This window comes from Eleutherodactylus coqui, chromosome 3 (assembly GCF_035609145.1).
Source record: "Eleutherodactylus coqui strain aEleCoq1 chromosome 3, aEleCoq1.hap1, whole genome shotgun sequence".
NCBI lineage: Eukaryota > Metazoa > Chordata > Amphibia > Anura > Eleutherodactylidae > Eleutherodactylus > Eleutherodactylus coqui.
Window position 1 is genome coordinate 134067258 of NC_089839.1, and position 21360 is coordinate 134088617.

At 43.9% G+C, this 21360-nt stretch overlaps 1 protein-coding gene across 1 annotated transcript in view; it reads right to left on the reverse strand.

Moving 5' to 3' along the window:
* Positions 1-21360, reverse strand: part of LOC136620969 (synapsin-2-like) — a 291219-nt gene that overhangs the window by 54135 nt on the left and 215724 nt on the right. Inside the window, exons 3-4 of the mRNA XM_066596108.1 lie at positions 17944-18035; positions 14969-15125 (exon numbers count right to left, since the gene is read on the reverse strand). Coding sequence (XP_066452205.1) covers positions 14969-15125; positions 17944-17972 — 186 coding nt within the window. The 5' untranslated portion in view covers positions 17973-18035. The remainder of the gene's footprint in view (positions 1-14968; positions 15126-17943; positions 18036-21360) is intronic.

The following is a 21360-nucleotide window of genomic DNA, read 5'->3' on the forward strand; positions in this document are numbered from 1 at the left end:
TCACGGACAAGCGTACCCGCTTGTCAACTGACAGTGCCGACAGGCTTACACTCATAAAGACGAACAAAGCCTGGATTTCCCCAGACTCCTCTTCTCCACCAGCGGACAGCAGCGCTACCTAAAGAACTTTGTCAATCTGTGCATGATATTCGTCCTCCTCCGGCTCCTCCTCCTGAAACCTCACGTAATCACGCCGAACGGGCAATTTTTCTGTGGGCCAAAAGGCTCATATAACTTTTCTAAATAATATTTATCTGTTCAATTCTCATTAAAGCATTGCAACTTCCACCTGAACCAATTGTTTTGACTGGGCTGCCTCCAGGCCTAGTTAAAAATTAAGCCACAGTACGCTAAGCGATTAATGGGTTTCACCTGCCCTCTGGGTTGGGCATGGGCAATTTTTTGTGGGGTACATTTGTACTGTCGGTAGACCAACTTTTCGGGCTCTCGTCTACAATGTAATCCAAGAAATTTTTATGGGCTTCGCCTGCACTCATGGTACACCACTGTGTCTGGGGTTGGCCTACACTTTTGCTACAGAAATGTAACTCTGTTCTGCCTACCTATACTTCTGCCACAGTAATGCTACAGGGGTCTGACTATACTTCAGCAACAGAAATGTAACTTCGGTCTGCCGATACTTCTGCTTCTGAAATGTTACCTTGGTTGGTGTATACTGTTACTACTGTAATTTTACTAATACTGGGCTCTGCCCATACTGCTTCAACGGAAATGGTAGTGGGGCATGTCTATACTGCTATAACAGAAATGTAACTAATACTGGGCTCTGCCCATACTGTTTCTACGTAAATGTTACTGGGGTCTGACTATACTGCTACTACTGAAATGTTACAAATACTATGCTCTCCCTCCACTGCTGCCAGGGAAATTTTTTTCTGCTGCTTTGCCCATACTGCTTCTACGTAAATGTTACTGGGGCCTGTCTATACTGCTACTACTGAAATGTTACAAATACTAAGCTCTCCCTACACTGCTGCCAGGGAAATGTTTTTCTGCTGCTTTGCCCATACTGCTTCTACATTAATGTTACTGGGGTCTGACTATACTGGTACTACTGAAATGTCACAAATGCTGTACTCTCCCCTACACTGCTGCAAGGGAATTTTGAACCTGCTGCTTTGTCCATACTGCTTCTACGTTAATGTTACTGGGGTCTGACTATACTGCTACTACTGAAATGTTACAAATGCTGTACTCTCCCTACACTGCTGCAAGGGAATTTTGAACCTGCTGCTTTGTCCATACTGCTTCTACGTTAATGTTACTGGGGTCTGACTATACTGCTACTACTGAAATGTTACAAATGCTGTACTCTCCCTACACTGCTGCAAGGGAATTTTGAACCTGCTGCTTTGTCCATACTGCTTCTACGTTAATGTTACTGGGGTCTGACTATACTGCTACTACTGAAATGTTACAAATGCTGTACTCTCCCTACACTGCTGCAAGGGAATTTTGAACCTGCTGCTTTGTCCATACTGCTTCTACGTTAATGTTACTGGGGTCTGACTATACTGCTACTACTGAAATGTTACAAATGCTGTACTCTCCCTACACTGCTGCCAGGAAAAAGTGAATCTGCAGCTTTGCCCATACTACTTCAACAAAAAATGTTAATGGGGTCTGTCTATACTGTTACTACAACTGAAAAGTTACTGCACTCTGTCAATACTGCTGCAAATGAAATGTTACTGGGCTCAGCTTATACTGCTGCAACGGAAATGTTAAAGGGGTGTGTCTATACTGTTACGACTACTGAAATGTTATTGGGGTCTCAATACTGCTGTAAATGAAATGTACTGGGGTCTGTCTGCACTGCTGGAACTGAAATGTTACTGGGGTCTGTCAATACTGCTGTAAATGAAATGGACAACGGGAACCATAGGAATGTAGCCTTTCCATTTTCCAGCTTGAGATGAGAAGGAGTGCAGACTTTCAGTACCTTGAGTATCCTTTTCATTGCAATCAAATGCCCCTCTCGTCTTAGCAAATACTAGCTTTTCCACATAGGTGTTGTCAATCTGTCTATACTGTTACTACTGATATCCCACTAATACTGGGCTATGCCTATCCTGCTGTTACGGAAATGTTACAGGGGTCTGTCGATACCGTTACTACTTAAATGTAACTGATACTGTGCTCTGCCTATACTGCAGCTACTGAAATGTAACTGGGGTCTGTCTATACTGTAACTACAGAAGTGTTACTAGGGTCTCCCGAGACTTCTGCAACATAACTGATAGTGGGGTGTGCGTATACCTTAGCTACAGGAGTATTACAGGGTCGGTGCATACTATGGGTGCACTAAGTGTTCCCATCGCGGTGTTCCACGTACATGGCTCAAAAAACATTTACCCAGTCTGACTAGGGCATGCAGTGTGGGCCGAAGCCCACCTGTATGTAATCTGACGTTAGCTCTGCTGTCCAGGGCACTGCAATGGGATATAGTTATGTACCGCCGGTGGGTTCCAGGGAGCCACCCATGCTGTGGGTCCACACAGACTTCACATTAGGGAGTTGTACCTGCCTGTGTATACTTATAAAAAACCCCAGTCTGACTGGGGCATGCAGTGTGGGCCGAAGCCCACCTGTATTTAATCTGACATTACCTCAGCTGTGCAGGACAATGCAATAGGATTTATTTATGTACCGCCAGTGGCTTCCTGGGACCCACCCATGCTGTCGGTCCACACGGAGTTGTACCTGCCTGTGTCTACTTATAAAGAACCCCAATCTGACTGGGGCATGCAGTGTGGGCCAAAGCCCACCTGTATTTAATCTGATGTTAGCTCTGCTTAATAGTGGGACCTGGGAACCTGAAATGCAGCCCAGCATGTTGCCCCTCGCCTGCCCTATCCGTTTCTGTGTCGTTTCCATCACTTTCTTGGGTTTTCCAGATTTTCATCAATGAAAACCTTAGCGGAGCATGGGTGATATACAAAAATGCTCGAGTCGCCCATTGACTTCAATGGGGTTCATTACTCGAAACAAACCCTCGAGCATCATGGAAAGTTCGACTCTAGCAACGAGCACCCAAGCATTTGGGTGCTCGCTCATCTTTAGTGTCAATACATAAAGGTGATTTATCATTTTCTGTTTATTTTCCTTGGATCTTGCTCATTGGCTTCTTTCTAGCTTAGCTAAATTAGGGCAGAGCTGTGATCAACGACTACAATTAAGCTACAGTGCTTATAGGGAGTCTGCACTAGTCTGAGACACACCTGCAATCTCACCATTGATTTGGGCTGCGGCTGCTGCACCCTCCCGCTGTCACTGCTTTATCTCATCGATTGCTGGCTTTAAAACAGAAGTCTATCACATATCACCTGAAACGTAGTGCATGGAGAACCGATTTCTATTACAGCAAGGGCAGAATGATTACAAAGTACAGATCACTAAAGCAAAACTGAGATAGTGATGATTATGAGGAAACTACTATGTATATACGCAAGGGGAATGACACTTATTAAAAGGGGTTTTCTGAGTTATTCAATCTTTATATAAACAGGCTCACCTATGTGAGAAAATAACCAACAAGCCTTTATTCTCCTATCCTGGCTTCCTGCTTTGTCCAACACCAAAACTCAAGATCTTTTCTGTGATGCATTGCTTACGAGGTGCAACAGCCTGTGTATGGGATGTCACAGGCTGCAGCAGCCAATGACCGAGCTCAGCGAACACAAGGTTAACTTCTTAAATTTCATCTTAAATATTGAGAAGATACAGTTGGGTCCAAAAGTAATAGGACAGTTACATAATTTTTCCAATTTAGCCTCCAATCACATATTGACGCCTGTGTTTCTCATTCATTGTAGTGGTGTTTTAAGTTTAGACTTTCAGCTTTAATTCAAGCAGTTTAACAAAATTATTGCATAAACTGTTTCGGAATTCCAGCCATATTGTACAGTCCCTGCATTTTGACACTCTCAAAAGTAATTGGACAGTTGACTGATAAGCAGTTTCATTGTGCGGTGTGGTATCTTTATTTATTATTTTATGACTAACTAAGGAGATACAAGGTCTGGAGTCGATACGAAGTGCTGAATTGCATTTGGCAGCTGTTCATGGGAACTCTCAATTTGTGCTCCAAAGAGGTGTCAGTGCAAGTGAAGGAGGCCTTCATTACACTGAGCAAACACCACAAATTATCAGGAAGATAGCAGAAATTTGACACAGTGACCAACTCAACAATTTAGTACATTCCTTAAAAAGAAGGAAATCCCCAGGGAGCTCAGCAACACCAAAAGCCCTTGACGAGTCCAACTAAAGTAGATCACAGAATATTTGGTAAAGAAAAACCCTGTGACGGCATCTAGCCAAGTCAAGAATAGTCAAGAAGGTAGACATATTGGTCTACAATCAAGAGATGCCTTGATGAATATAAATGCACAGGTTAACACAACAGCAGACAGATCAGATAAAACATTGCTATAAACCATAGCAATGTTGTAGAACCAGTCCGTTTAGACTGATGAAACCAAGATGAACTAGTACCAGAATGATGGGAAAAGAACAGTATGAAGGAGGAAAGAAAAAGCTTATGATCCAAAGCATACCGCCTCACCTGTCGCACATAGTGGAGGCAGTAGTAATGCAATGCGCATGTATGGTGTAAGTTGAATTCAGTCACTGGCGACTATTGCTGATGTGACTGAGGATAGACATAGCAGGATGAATTCTGAAGTATATAGAGATGTTCTGCTCAGTTTTATTCCAATACTGCAAAATAGATACGAGGGGCTGCTGATAAGTCTTTGGCTTTACCCAGAAAGAAACAAGATAGGAAGATGAAGCTTTACATTTATTCCACATACTCTCCACTGATGTCAACACACTTCTTATATCGGTATTCCAAGTTCTGTAAGCCTTGCAAAAAGGAGGATTTCGGTTATGCCTCAAACCAGTCATCCGTAGCAGCCATGGCATCAGAAATGGTGTGAAATTTGGTACCCTTGAGGTGTTTCTTCAGGTTTGGAAACAGATAGTCAGAGGGAGCTAGATCTGGTGAAAAGGGTGAGTAGTCAACCAGCTGGAAGCCTAGTGCCACCAGTTTTGCCGTGGTCGCTTGTGCAGTGTGGGCGGAGGCATTGTCTTGCAGGAACAAGATTCCTTTGGACAACTTGCCACACCTTTTGGCCTTCAGAGCTGCCTTCAATTGGTCCAAAAGTTCAATGTAATACCTTGCATTAATGGTGGAACCATTTTGAAGGTAGTCCACTAGCAGCCTGCCCTCCTTATCCCAGAACACAGACGCCATCACCTTAGTGGCTGATTTTTGCACCCTGAACGTCTTTGGGCAAGGAGAACCACTGTGTCTACTCTTGACTGCTGCTTGGTTTCAGGGTCATACAAATAAATCTAGGTCTCATCCATAGTGACCAGTCGATCCAAGAAGTTCTTAGTCCGGAAACGCTGACAAATGGACCAGAAAGTTTTCACTCGCATGCTTTTCTGATCTGTTGTCAAACATTTGGTGACCAACTTTGCAGATAGCTTCTTCATGTTCAAATGTTCATGGATAATGACACAAACAGGTTCATAAGAAATCCCCATGATGTCTGCTATTCCTTTAGCTGAAATTCACTGATTCTCCAGTATGAGGTTGTGCACAGCATCGACGATTTCCGGAACAACCACCTCTCTCGGTCGTCCAGGCGTTCCTCATCATTGGTACTGAAGTGGCCAGTTTTAAGTTTGGCATCCCAGTATTTAACTGGAGAATATGAAGGGCATTGATCACCCAATGTCTGCGACATATCACCATGAATATCTTTTGCGGATTTTCCTTGCAGAAACAAGAATTTTATCACTCCTCTGCTCTCATTTGCTGTGAATATCGCCTCAGACTCCGCCATTTTTTTCCCCACGTGCCTAGATCACTGTCGCCATAAGCTACAAACACAAAATTTTGAAACATATTACACACAAGGCTTTCATGTGATCTAACAATCATTACCATAGAAACAAAAAAGAACACAAAGCCAGACTTATCAGCAGCCCCTCGTAGAATGGCGCTTCACAGTATGGATGGATAATGACTAGCGTTGCTCGTAATGATTGGCTGGGTGATAAAATTGGGCTGATTTTTGCAAAATCAGATTGGGTCAACCAGATCTGATTTTGAACAAAAATCTTGAAAAATGATAGAGATGATGGGGAGGAGAAGGAACTTGCAGTGCTAGAGTTCTAGCTTCAAACCTAACCAAGGGCAACATCTGTATGGAGTTTCTATGTTGTATTCATATTTATTCTTCTTGATATTCTCCTCTGAAGAAGAAAGTACAAGTGTGGTGTCTCGATTGTTAGCATTACTGCCTTGCAATGCTGGACTTCTAGCTTCAAATCTGATCAAGGGCATCATTTCTTTTCAGTTTTTCAAGGTCAAAGCAGATGTTGTTCTTGATGAGATTTGAACCTAGGACCCCAGCACCGCAAGGCAACAGTACTAACCACTAAGGCACATTACCTGAAGAGCTGCGTCTCCTTTTCTTCCATTACCTACAATGGGAAGAGGGATCAGGTTGTCCCAAATATTTTTGTAAAATTGGGCAGATTCTGCCCCAACTAGTCCAATAACTGCTCATCACCAACATTCCAAAACATACCACAAAAGCAACCCAAGAGCTTCTTTAGGCAAAGAAATGGGATTATTGCCGAGACAGTCATTTGACCTTAATCTGATTGGGCTTTTCACTTACTTAACACAAAGTTGAAGACAAACCTAGAAACCAGCAGCAACTGAAGGCTTCTACAGTAAAGGTCGTGCAAGGTATCCCAAGGGAGGAAACTCAGAATATGGGTATGTTTAAGAGGTCCAAACATCAAGCAAAGTATGGCATTGAGGTATTTGAAATTATTATAACTATAAGGAATATTCTTGTTTGTCCAATTACTTTACAGTGTGACAATGGAGGGACTATGTAAAAAGTGGCAATAATTCCTAAACAGTAATGTAATATTTTTGTTAAAATGCTTTAATTAAAGCAGAATCCATAGGGGTGGCGTGCAGAGACTAAATAACCTATGAAAACTGTCACGGTTCAAATATATTTCTAGACTTAACTGTAACGGCAATTCAGTTCCATGCACTGCGTCACTACACCATGAGTTTTGCAGAGATTAGAATGAAGATTTGCAAGGTGAACTTTTCACAATTATACACGGTAAATGGTACCCCATGTGTGGAGCAGCTTGATGTGATGCCAGGGAACAGGCAGTGATGTCCTGCCTCATCTTAAAATGTCTCAGCTGAGAGTCATGAAACAGAGGAGCAGATATTTTGTTTCTTATATTCTACACAACATTGGACATAGGGGATAAGGCCGAGCAGTGCTATGGATCCTGAAATTAAAATGTATGCTGGAGGAAAGACTGAGGGGATTCAATTAGTACTTCCTATAAAAAAATGTATGCATCACCAACTTCATTTACAGAGCTGCATGCATGAGTTCTGAAAGGGAATAAATGCTAAAATGCCACCTCACTTGTCAAAAACTAGTGGGAACTAGCAGAAGTAGTAAAACAGCAGTTAAATCAAGATATCAAAGAGAAACCACCTTTGGGCTTCAGAACTGCAGCAATACTTTGTGACAGATCATACTAAGTGTTGAAATTGTTCTCAATATTGGCCTGTGTGGGCAGAATAGCTTTTTCTTTTTCCTGCAGGAACAGGAAGGGGTCATCAGTAGTAAATAGTAAAACATAGGCAGCATTCACGGTGCATAACATATAAAATGTAAAAAAAACTTTATTCCCCGATGTTCATATACATTGTATGTTCTGTTCCGCTTGACAAAGACCCCTCGTGGGGTCGAAATGTCGCTGTTATGGACCTTCGGGAACAAAGTGTTATACATTTTTTATATTATGCACCGTTGATGCTACCCATCTTTTACTATTTGGACTGCCGAGGAGCAGGGTCCTATCCTATGAAGGGCTGGCAGCCCTTTAAAGAATCTACTCCGCCAAATATTGGTTGATTGGTGAGTGCTGCTGTTTGCTTTGACTGTTAGTTGTACCAACAGGAAGGGTTCATCAGTTTATGCTGCTTGTGCCAAAATCAGACCCTACCATCAGAAAAGTGCAACAGAAACCTGGATTTATCTGATAAAAGCTTTTCACTGTTCAGTCATCCATTTTTTTGCACTCAATCTTTCCAATTTAACACTGAAACTGGTCTACAGGAAAACTTGCTTACTTAATTTTATGTTGCACTCTGAGGTCATGAGTCTAAGTTCCACATAGGAAAGTGTTAATAATAATAAATAAATGACCAGTGTATTTTATATTCAAAGGCATATGTATCAATGCCAACCATCCAAGTGCTATTTGAGCAGGACCCTCACCCCTATTGTTTCCATCAATTGATTATGTCATGTAACAGTAGTTTTGTTTTTGTTCCTATTGTTTTGTAAGCGCTGTGGAATATGTTGCCGCTATATAAATAAAAATTATTATTCTTCTGCTGGTTACACAACACTGACACACGGCACGTTATGAGGAGAAGAAACAAGTTGCTGTGAGACTCACCATCTCCTTGTGGTTTGGGTAGTATGTCCGCTCAATTAATGGAAACTTTTCTGCTCCCAAGGTTTTATATGCAGCTATGAGTTGGGCAAACTGTAAACAAATAATTACATTGTGCTTAACCCCTTACGACGGCCCCATCGGGAAACTACATCCTCAGAAAGTGGGCTTTAATCCTAGAGGGCGTAGTTTTATGCATCCTCTTAGGATTAATGCCCACTTGCCTGAGGACGTGACAGCTCCATGCTGTCGGTGCCCGCAGGTAGCCGACAGCATGGAGCTGTCATCCCAGGATGCGGGCAATCCCCCCCAGCATTGCGATCGGCGCTATCCATAGCGCCTATCGCAAAGAAGTGAATAAAACTGTCAGAATAGTTAGTTATTCAGCCGCCCTGACGGATCGGATCCATCAGGGCAGCTGAAAATACTCACCCGGCTTGTCCGCGGTGTCCCCCGGAGATCTGGTCCTCCGGGACCCGCCGCCGGCCTTCTGCGCATGCACGCCCGGTGTCAATCATCGGGCGCGTGCACAGAGGGGCTCGAGCCCCGGGAAACTTAAAATCCCTCTGCTCCTGGCTGCCATGTGTAGCCAGGAGCAGAGAGATTTCACCTGGGACATGATTACTGTTATCCAATGGATAGCAGTGATCATGTAAAATAAAAAAATAAAAAAAAAAGTGTAAAAAGTTAAAAAAGCTTGCGTTTCATCTCCCCTCACGGATATGATCCGTGACGTGAAATGACGTACCTAAGGCCCGTGGATTTATCTGCGGACCTTACCCCAGCTTCTGCGCACGCGCCCGTCGCCACAGTGGCAGGCGCATGCGCAAAAGCCGTGGATTTCCAGGATAATTTAAAATCTCCCTGCTCCTGGCTACAAAACTTAGCCAAGAGCCTGGAGATTTCACGGAGAGCCACGGTGAGCGGTTCCTGGTCACGTGTTCGCCGTTATCCAATGGATAATGGCGATCACGTAAAAGTAAAAAAAAAAGGTGAAGGTTCATCTCCCCTCACCGATGCAATCGGTGAGAGGAGATGAAACTTTTTACCGGAGGCCTCCGTATTTGCACCCCAACGCGATCTTCCTCCGTAAACTTTCCGGGATTCTGCACATGCGACCGCCGGCAAAACACCGGACACACGCGCAGGAGTCGGGGAGCCCAGGAAATTTAAAATCTCCTTGCTCCCAGCGACCAACGGTCGCCGAGAGCCTGTAGCAGTGACGGGTGGCCTCATTGAGTGGTCCCCGGTCACGTGAAAAACAGGTAGCGATCTACCTTTGGCTGGTCTCACATGACCTGATAGGAATTACGGATTCCGCATGCTTCTGATCCGCGGTAATACGCAGATCAATAGCATTGGATTACACAATTCTGCTCACATTAGTGGGTCGGAATTGCATAATCCACTCGCAGAAAAGAGAACGCAGCAGGTTCTATTTTACTGCGGATATCCACAACGTAGAGCCCATTGTGCTCCATGGTCACAGATATACCCGCAGCCCATACGCAACTACATTGTATACGGGCTGCGGGTACCCGCGTCATCGCTAAGCGACGGTGCGGGAAATCCAAACAAAAAAAGAAATGTACTGCGCATGACCGCCTGTGTGAGTAGGCAGTTATGCGTAGTACATTACGTGGCCGTACGCAGGGTCACAGCCGGGCTCACAGCTGGGATCCGCTGCGGGCCTCCACAAGCAGATTCCACCTACGGCTGCGTGAGCCCGGCGTTATTCAGACCGCTACCTGTAATACGCAATTTACAAGAAGCCCCGGGAACGTTTGCCTTCCTGCAGTTCCAGGAGTACCTTGTTGAGCGTCTTCTGTGCGAGACCGTCGCACCTCATCAAGCTTACGGAGACTCACAGTGCACCACTTTTTACACCCCAAACCCGCCACTGAGGTTTTATTGCCCCATGTACCCATCCCTACCAGCCTAAGTAATTACCCCTGTCTTCGGAAATACCACACAGTTCACATTATTACTTTTATCTAAGATTTGGGGGAACGCCGAAAAGGGCGGGGGGGGGGGGGGGGGGATATTTTTAGGGAGTCAATTTTTATTCCGTGCAAATGAACAATGGGGCCAGGGATTTATTCAGTTGTGCCCTGCAATCCAACGGGTGTTCCCTGCATTACAGGCCTTGCCATGTGTCCTTTAAGTAGATTAGAGCCACAAGGGGTATGTTTTTGAACATGGGACAAACGGGGGTATCCATTTTGGGGTGAAGGTCTTCATTCCTATGTACACTGTACAAAAAAAACTGTTTTTAAATTGACAAAATTGCCAAAAAAATGAAACTCGTAATTTTTTCCTTCTGCTTTGCTTAGATTTATTCAAATACTGTGGGGTCAAAATACGCAGTACACCCCTAGATGAATTCATTAAGGGGTCTAGTTTTTAAAATGGGGTCATTTGTGGGGGTTCTTTATCGTTTTGGACGCTCAAGGGCTCTACAAGTGGGCAATGGGGCCTAAATCACCTTCATGCTAGATTTCTGTTCTGAAAGCCACTGACTACTCCTTTCATTTTGGGCCCCGTTGTGCATCCACACATAAGATTAGGGCCACAATGGGTATGTCTCTGAACACGGGACAAACAGGGGTATCCATTTTGGTGTGCAAGTCTTCATTCATGTGTGTGCTGTGCAAAAAAAGCAGTTTTTAAAACGACAGAGTTGCCAAAAAAACGAAAATCACATTTTTTCCCCCTTTTGCTTTGCTTAAATTCATTCAAAAACTGTGGGGTCAAAATGGGCAGTACACCCCTAGCTAAATTCGTTAAGGGGTCTAGTTTTCAAAATGGGGTCACTTGTGGGGGTTCTCTTGGGTTTTGGCTGCTCAAAAGCTCTACAAAAGAGCTATGGGGCTTAAAACGCCTTCAAGCAAAATTTATGTTCTGAAAGACACCGACTACTCCTTTCATTTTGGGTCCTGTTGTGCATCCAGACATAAGATTAGGGCCACAATGGGTATGTTTCTGAACACAGGAGAAACAGGGATATCCATTTTGGGGTGTAAACCCTCATTTTCATGGGCACTATAGAAAAAAAAATATGTCTTTAAAATGACATATTTGCAAAAATATGAAATTTTATTTTTTCTCCTCTAAACTGAATTAATTCCTGAAAAAAACTGGTGGGGTCAAAATACTCATGACACCCCTCAGTGAATACATTAAGGGGTGTAGTTTTTAAAATGGGGTCATTTGGGGGGGTATTATTCTGACACTCATGAGCCTTTGCAAACTTGGCTTGGTGCAGGAAAACAAAGTGTTCCTCAAAATGCTGAAAAGTAATGTTAAATTTGTATGTCCTCTAAATGGTTAAAAAAAAGCACAAAAGTTTTTCAAGTGTGCATTCAGAATAAAGTAAACAGATGGAAATCTATATCTTATCAAAAATTTGTACAGTATGTTTGGACATATTTGCGATATTACAGTTAAAAATGTGAAAAAATGACAATTTTTTAAAATTTTTTCCAATATTGGTACTTTTAATAAATATCCACAAATTATATCAGCCTCTTTTTACAACCAAAATGAAGTACATGTGGCGAAAAAACAACGTCAGAATCACTTGGATATGTAAAGCCTTTACGGAGTTATGCTACGTTGAACGACGCATGTCAGATTTCCAAAATTTGGCTCTGTCACTAAGGCGCAAACAGGCTTTGTCACTAAAGGGTTAATTAATGCAGTAAACACATGTAAAATTCTAACCACTTCAAATATATTTTAGCTATTAGTACATTCATATCTGGTGGTCATGGTGCAGCCAAGAGCCAAACCATAGTTGTGATAAGACTTTTGTGGTAAAATTGCAAGTTATTGCTATGAAGGAAAATTCCAATTTCCCGCAACCGTTGCAAGTAACCTGCAACTTTTCCATCATATAGAATCATGGAAGTTGTACAGTGAACTTACTGTAATGTGACCAATCGGCCCTGTGGAGTCCTAGCCTTAAGGCCCATATACACGTAACGATTATCTCTCAAAATTCGTTTAAACAACCGCAAGTGAGCAATAATCGTTACATGTAAGCGCGAGCATCATGCACTTTTCGTTTGAACGATGATTTTAAAGTGAACTAAAAATTCAGTCTTCAGACAGAGAAAAAATGTCGTTCAAAAGACCACATGCTGTTATCTCCATGGGAGACTGCAGATAACATTGTAATTACAATTGTGATTAATTACATGCTGGGCTCTGCAAAAAAAAACTCCTGGAGGCCTTTTTACATGCAAATGAAGATGATAAAGTGTTAGTGGACATTAACACTTTATGCAAATAGATTGCAAAATCTTTCAATCTTTCAGTCCTTTGAAACATTATCTTTGCATGTAAATGGGCCTTTAAACTGCCACAGTGCACATATCTGCACAAGGTTTTGCCACAGTGCGGTTATGTGCGGCTCTCTGTCACAACAGTAATGTCCTGTGTCAACGTACATTTTTCTGTAGTGGAAGCACCCAATCTGGCACATGCTGGACACAAATGATGCCTGATGGAAGTTACAGACGATAATGGGGTTAGACAGACTTCCAATATGCTGTCCTGAGTTTTCCCAGATGAAATAGCACAGCATTTTGTCAGAGATTTTGTGATGGATCTGTGCTGACGCCTCCGACGCAGATGTGAACAAAGCCCTATGTTATAATTACAGTTAGTCCCCGACTTGCGAACAGGTTCCGTTCCGGGAGCCCGTTCGCAAGTCCGTTTTGTTCGCAAGTCGAACAAATGGTTGTATGGAGGGGATCGCGGGTGGATCCCGCTCCATACAACGTCGGGTGCCGGCTGTTCTTACAGCGGGCACCCGGCGGCAGCAGTTCCGACGAGCCGTGGCGCTTGTCGGAACTGTTAACACTTTAAATACCGCTCTGACAGCGGTATTTAAAGTGTTAACAGTTCTGACGAGCGGCGCAGCTCGTCGGAACTGCTGCCGCCGGGTGCCCGCTGTAAGAAACAGCCTGCACCCGACGTTCAGGGGGCCCGTACAGCGTCCCACGATGAGATCGCGGGACGCTGTGTGGTTGCTAGGCAGCCGGGGACCTCCTGAAAGGCCCCAGGGCTGCCTATGCAGAGTGCCTAACAAGCGCACGGCTTGCTAGGCGCTCTGCATAGACAGCCCTAGGGCCTTTCAGAAGGCCCCCGGCTGCCCAGCAACCGCGATGTGACCAGACAGGCTTCTATCAGGCTTGATAGAAACCTGCCCGGTCCCTGCACAGTATGATGTAATGCCATAGCATTACATCATACTGTGCTGTACAGATAGTTCGTATCTAGCGAAATTCGTAAGTCGAATGTTGGCAAGTTGGGGACTATCTGTACAGTACAGGTGATGTCTTTGTTGAAATGCTTGCTATGGTTTGTAAAAGGATAGTAAAATATTAAATAAAATTTTAAAAAAATAGTACATAAAAATCTGCAAAAAAAAATCACAGCAAAATGTAGTGTATGAATCTAGCCAAGTCATTTACAAGGGTAAATTGCTCCATATTTAGTTGTTTTACTATTGTATACTGAGCAGAACATACACTGAACTTTTCGTGTGAATGGATTTAAAGGGATTATCTGCTTAAATATTAATGATCTATCCTTGTGATAAGCCATCAATATCAAATCAGAGGAGGTTCAACTCCTGGCACCCCTGTCCATCAGCTGTTTGAAGGGGAAGAGGTGCTCATGGCCTCTTCCTCTGCACACAAGGTTAATGTTCATCAGTCCATATGGCTTTTGAAGGGCCAAGTCCCATTCAAGTGAATCAAACAGAGCTGCAGTACCAGGCAGCGCCTCTACGTAATGTACGGCACTGTGTCTGCTACACAAGGAAGAGGCTGCTGCACTCACCCATGTGCTGTGGCCCTTTCAAACAGCTGATTGTTGAAGGTGCCCGGTGTCCTACTGATAACCTGTCATAAGGGTAGATCATCAGTATATAAATCCATGAATATCCCTTTCAAAATTCCTATCACTTAAAGGGGCTTTCTGAGACTTTTACTATGACCTATCCTCTGGATAGCTCATCAATAGTTGATTGGTGAGGTCCATAGCTCAAGATCCCTGCCGATCAGCTGGTCCCTGCACCCACTATCAACGCAGGCAGCACTGGAAGCAGATTGTGCCGTCAATCTTGCAGCAATGAAAGCTGCGCATGCAGTACCAAATCGGGCCACTACAATACAGACAGCACTACTTGCTTGCAGCACTGCCTACACTGGCAGTGGGCATGGAAACTTGATGTGCAGAGGGATCCCAAGCAGCAAACCACACTGATCAACTATTGATGAGCTATCTGAGGATAGGTCTGAAATAGTAAAAGTCCCTGTGAACCCTCTTTAAAGCTTTCATACTAGTGATTAGCTTTCTGATTTGGCTGGGACTACAGCTAATATTAGTGTATTGGCATGTGAACACTTACCACCCATGGCTTGTCACAGAAGTTGTAAATTGACTCCAGAGAGTTTACACTGGGTATACCGGCATATTGCATGCCAATGATGAGGTTGCGAAAGTTTTCATTTTCTGCCATGCTAAAGGAATGTTGTCGAACGAGAACGAAATCTGGTCGAAAAGACCTAGAAATAACAAAAGTCCATTTGAAAAAGTTTTCCAAGAAAGTCAAAAAGGGCTTAAAATTAACAAAAATTGAATACTCAACTATGTCGGAGGCTCTCTTGTCCAGCGCTGCAGCCCTGATACCTGCCGAATGCAACCAGGAAGAAGTGGCAGGCGGTCACATGACTTGTACAGGCATGTGCAGGCTTCCGTGGTCATAGAAGAATCACTACTGAAGCTTGTGATGCTCATAACTGCCTGCGGCTTTCTTCAATGTTCCGTGCGGTGGGCACCGAGGCTGCAGTGCTGGACAGTGAGCTGTGGGGATAGATATTCTATTTTTGCTCATTTTAAGCTAATTAACTTTTTTATATCTTGGAAAATCCCTTTAACCCCTTGAGTGGCACGCCCGGAAAAGTTCCGGGATGAGCTCCACTGCTCATAGTGACATAGCCCGGAAGATTTCCGGGCTATGTATCACTATGGGAGCTGCAGAGCACAATGCCACAAGCTGTGACAGTGTGCTCTGCCTGCACAGTCCCACAGAGAACAAGGCAAGGGCTTTGAAAAACCAGCAGAAGATATTGCCGACATGTCGGCAATGTCCTGCTTTGTTTACAGGTTGCCATAGAGACCATCGGCTTGTCAGAAGCAAGCCGATGGTCTCTGTGGCAGGGAGAGCTGGTTGTTAGCTGTCAGAGGACAGCTAGGTACTAGCTCTTACAGCAGAGATCAGAGAAAACCTCCGATCTCTGCTGTGTTAACCCTTTACATGCTGCAGTCTATGTGACTGCAGCATGTAAAGGGTTGTCACTGCATCATGTAAAGGGCTGTCACCATCGGACCCCTGGAATGTGATCAGGGGTCCTGATGGGTCCCTGTGGAAGTCCCCTAAAGGGACAAAAAAAAATAAACATTTTTTAAAAAATTAAAAAAAAAAAAAGTAAAAAAATTAAAAAAATAAAAAAAACACTTGTCTCCCTTTACTTTGTAAAAAATCAAAAATACAATCACACATGTGGTATCCATGTGCGTCGTAATGACCCAGAGAAGGAAGTTAATACATTATTTAACCCCTTAATGACATGGCCCCTTTTTTCTTTTTTCCCCATTTCTTTTTTTCCTCCCCCCTGTTTAAAAAATCACAACTTGTCCCGCAAAAAACAAGCCCTTATATGGCCATGTCAATGGAAAAATGAAAAAGTTATGGCTCTTGAGACGCAACTGCAAAACTAGTTGAAATTCAATGATTAGACCATTTTAAAAAACCTGCCCTGGTGGGCACGACAGGGTGGTAGGAAACCTGCCACTCAAGGGGTTAAAGGGTATTCCAGGCACATAGGTCATCATCAATAGTTTGTCGGTCGCAGTCTGCCGGTCAGGAGCCCGGATGATCAGCTGAGCAGGCGCATGCTAACAGGGTTTGAAATGTAAGTAACTGCAAGTGCAGATCTCCGTGAAATCAATGGTAGCTTCACTTGCAATTACAAGCACCTGAAATTACACAGGTCTCAGAGCAGCTGCTTCCGCTCTGACCCCTGTGTGTAGCAGCACTGACAGCATGCGCCCACTCAGCTGATCAGCGGGGTTCCCACGTGGTGGACCCTGTTCGATCAACTATTGATCACCTATTTTGAGGATAGATCTGCCAAGTGGGGCCTAGATGTCTTTCTTGGGCAATACAATATTGTATGTTATAATCATTAATAACCTCAAGGGTTGGTGACTGGGGATTATTCCGAATGTCAGACTGGAGTCCGGAAGAAATTTTTTCGCAAAAATGAAGAAAATTAGCTTCCAACTCATGTTTTTTTTTTACTTTCCTCTGGATCAACATTATAGGGCAATAGGCTGAACTGGAGCGACATGTCTTTTTTCAGCCTTACTTACTATGTTACTTTGTAGACCATCAATAGTATTTGATCCTGGAAACCACCTTCAAGCTTCAATACAACATTATTATATTTATTAAAACATATTGTATTTTCTTAAAGGGAACCGGCCATAAGAGAAAACAATTGTTTAAACCCTCCGCCATAGTGTAATGGAGCATGACAGAAGCAGACCACACATGGCTGTACACATAAAAGTCATGTTTAACATTAAAAATTCTTATTTTGTTGTATGCACATGCGCCATCTTGAGTCAAAGATGCGACGCCAGTACCACTTGGAGTCAGCAGAAAGCTGCCCTCTTCTGCGTGCTATCTCTCCTGTATATTGACATCAGCATTGGTAGTGCTGAAGTCTTGCAATCGCATTGGCACAAGTTCCTTGAGTTCAAGGTGTATGCACCTTGCTTCACTATGCATGTGCGGGGGTAGACACGGCCAGAAGGGTGCACGGCACGTTTGTGAGACTTCAGTGCTAAAAGTGCGGATGTCAATACACAGTGGAAGGTGGCGAGCAGAAGAGCGGCTGGGTTTCTGCTGTGATGCGCTGACTCGGAGGTATGATGGCGCCGTCACTGTCTCAAGACAGTGCATTTACATATTCACGGCACGCACAACAAAGCAAGCATATCTGGAAATGCTAAATGGCTTGTTTTGCGCACAACCATGTGTGGCCACATCAGGCTCCATTACACTAGGATGGCAGATTGAAAACTACTTTTCTGTTGACAGGCTCCCTTTTACTAATAACATGTTCTGTGCATTACATAGACAGTTCCTATTCATGATCTGTTGGGTCCTCCATAGAGAGAAGCTCTATGTAGCTGCTGTCTGATTGGAGATCACAACTGAGCGGCTCCATTCTAAAAACTAAGTTTTCTAAACCAAACAACCGCTTTAATTTAGAGCCAATGAAGTTTAGACATTTGCCAATATTTTGGACTCACCTGACAACTCGGGTCCCATTCCGGAACATCTGCAAATCGACAGCGAACCTCCCATCAGAATGAGCAACAAGGTTTATTTCTGAGAATTCAGCCTAAATTTAGAGAAGGAACGAATAACATGTTCGAACATGTCAAGAGACTTTGCGATAGGTGAAAGGATAAAGAGCAATGGTGTGATAAGGGCCAATGGGGGCTGTAAAGAAATTAATAAATGTCGCTTATCAAAAATAGTATATATGCTTATCAATCTATTTTAGCAAAAAGAATATTTTAGCAATATATTGTATGTGTAACAGAAGTCATGACTGATTTTGAGGAAGTACGTCTGATCTAAGTGGAATCAGGAAGCTAAGGCCAGATGTCTTGGAATTTAGCAAAGATGGCCTAACCGCAAAGAAGAATATCAGCAATTTCTTAAAGATGTGTTTGTCTGAGTCATATATCACACGTCTAAAGTTTATTGAATAATTATGTCATTGTAAGATATAGAAGTCATGTGTTTTTATCAGATGAATGTATGTATCATGAGGTTACTCCTTGTATTACCAGAGGTCGCATCCCTGCGTGGGCGATCTTCTATATAAACTGAGACTATGCCAATAAAGACTTAGAGTTCATTACTTCACCATATAACGTGTATGGTCAGTACTTTGACTCTCAAAAGGAGCGCTCCTCCTGCTTAGGTCAATTCGGAACCGACAACATAACTGACCAGTCTGTTTGAACAAATTAACCCTCGACAGTTCTTGGCGTCCAACTAGGGGGCGGGGCTTACCTTTACGGGACATCGCAACCAGTAGACTGAAACAAACTCCTGGCCCGTTGACGTGGATACTGGATTCGGAGACCCCAGACTGCAAACACCGGTGTAACAGGTAAGAGCTTATCTTACTATTATACAGTCTGGATTCTTTTGATCTGTGTGTCTCTAACGGACTAGAGGTATGTTGTTGCCTGTTTCCTATATTTTCTGCCCCGTCCATATTTTAGAGTGAATAAGTTCATTTAACTGTCCTAGACGGAAGAACTCACTCATTGGGACTTAAAGAGTCATGTTGTCTGTATTGGAGATTGAAATAATTGTTATTGTTATAGTCTCATTTCTGGCAGTCATATTCTTACTCTGGATCTGTTATAATATTACTAAAAGTTCCCTAAGAGGCGAAGTCTGGTCTCCCCTGAATCCTAGTGTTTGAAGTTGACCACGTTTTAGTTCTGTAAATCTATTCCGGGACAGGGAACTGTGTGTTCCCAGATAATCTCAGTGATTATCTTAGTTTACTGTGTGAAATATACGTCCTGTATACTTAGTGAAGAATAGTTGGAAGTGGTCAAGATGGGGTCTGAACAATCTAAGATATATCAGACTCCTATTGAGATAATTAAAGATAGAGAAGGGGAGGACATTTGCAGACAAGCCTATAAAGTTTACAAACGTATAGGCCTTAAGAAGGCGGGAACATTCAATTATGAATTTTGGTCACAATATGAGGATAAGCATAGAAAGGAAATAAGAAATAAGGGTTTGGAAAAAGGCATGAAGGCTATTCTGGACTGCTCTAAAACAGCAGAAGACGAACACTGGGACTCCGAGTCCCGAGGCGAGGGCATTTTAGTTTATTGTCCTATGCCCCGGCCACCAATAGACGTTCCCATGGAAACCCCTACGGTTCCATTAGTCTCTCCTGTCGTCCCGGCCGCTCCACCAATGTCTCCTAATAATCCCTTTAATTCTCTGTATCCCAATTTGCCGCCCTTGCCTCCTACGTATCCACAGGCTACTGCCCAGATGGATACACCTCCCTACAGCCCTCAATCAGGATCCCCAGGCCCTGAAGTAAATAGAGGTCCGGCTTGGGACTGTCCACGTTGTGGTCAACAGAATGCCTGTTTTAAAGAACTCTGTACAGTATGTGGGACTCCACGTCCCAGGGATCAGTGTAGACAACCGATTCCCTTATTCCCAGTTACAACCTCCACTACCCATTATAGAGAACCAAACAGACCGAGTCCACCATTAGGCACGGTCAGACAAGAGGACACTGACAGACCATCGTCTTCTAATGACAGACCTACGGACGCACATAGACCAACTCCCGGGTCTACAGTCACTACATGGCGACCCTGGAGCGCCACAGACCAGATGGCACTGTGTCAGCAACTGCCCGATCCCCAGACAGAGCCAGCAGCTTTCCATAGAAAGTTGGAAGTCATACAGAAAAACTACTCTGCCACTTGGACAGATATGGAATGTCTTATGAATGTAAAATGTCCTCTGGGCCTTTACAATAGTATTGCTCAATTTTGTGGTCTTGAAGATCGCCCAGATGACCCCCAGACATTACCTAGTGGTACTCAATATGTTGACAAAGTTAAAACCTGGTTTAAGGATAAAGCCCAAGAGAGACGTACAGCCCTAACCCAGTGTAGACAGAACAAGGGCGAGTCTATTGAATGTTACTTTGGCCGTTTAGAGGAAGTTGGCAGAGATCTGGGTTTATATGATTGTCCAAAAGCAATACGTAATGCTGCTTTTTGTGAAGCCTTTATGCAAGGAATAGATAAGCGCCTGTCTGAACGCGTTAAAGCATGTACCCCCGATTGGCGACAGGCCAAACCGCGTGATCTATATAAGAAAGCTGTAGGATTTGTCATGGATACAGAAGACCACGCAAAGGGTGTTATGGTTAAACATTACACCATGGAGGGGGACACAGTCCGACTTAACGACCCCAGGCGGGAGACCCGTAAGTGTTATAACTGCGGGAAGACTGGACACTTGGCCCGTAATTGTAGAGCCCCTAAACGCCCTAGACAGAACATGTCAGACGAAAGGGGGCAACAGGGAAGTACGGCCAATACCACATCATCCCGCCCACAGGGAAACAACGGGTATACCAATTACCAATGAAGGTCTGGCACTCCTTCCCCCGTGTCCCTTATAGTTACTGACGCACGTGGGCCACAAATTTTTCAGCCTCTAAAAATCCAGCGGAAGGAGGTGCCCTTTTTAATTGACACAGGGGCTACTAAATCATGTGTCAGTACCTCACAAGTCAATGACCTTAGTATTCCCCTCTCAGACTCCATAGCCATAGCCGTTGGAGTGTCCGGTGAACCAACACCCATGCGTGAGACCGAGCCCATAGAAGTCTCCTTTCAAGGGTCACGAGTCCTCACTCGCTTCCTGGTGTCACCCGCTGGGGATTGCATCATGGGAACCGATGTGATGGGACCCCTGGGGTGCTGTATTCAGCTCCATCCTTCCGGTGAGGCTCATGTCAGTACCTCTGCGGCCGACCACCAAGTATTCTGTCTCATGGCAGCAGACTTGGTCACTCCGCCTCCTTCTTGTACTGTATATGTGTTGACCCCAGAAGATACACAGGTTCTCTCAGCAGTGCCAGAGACCCTTTG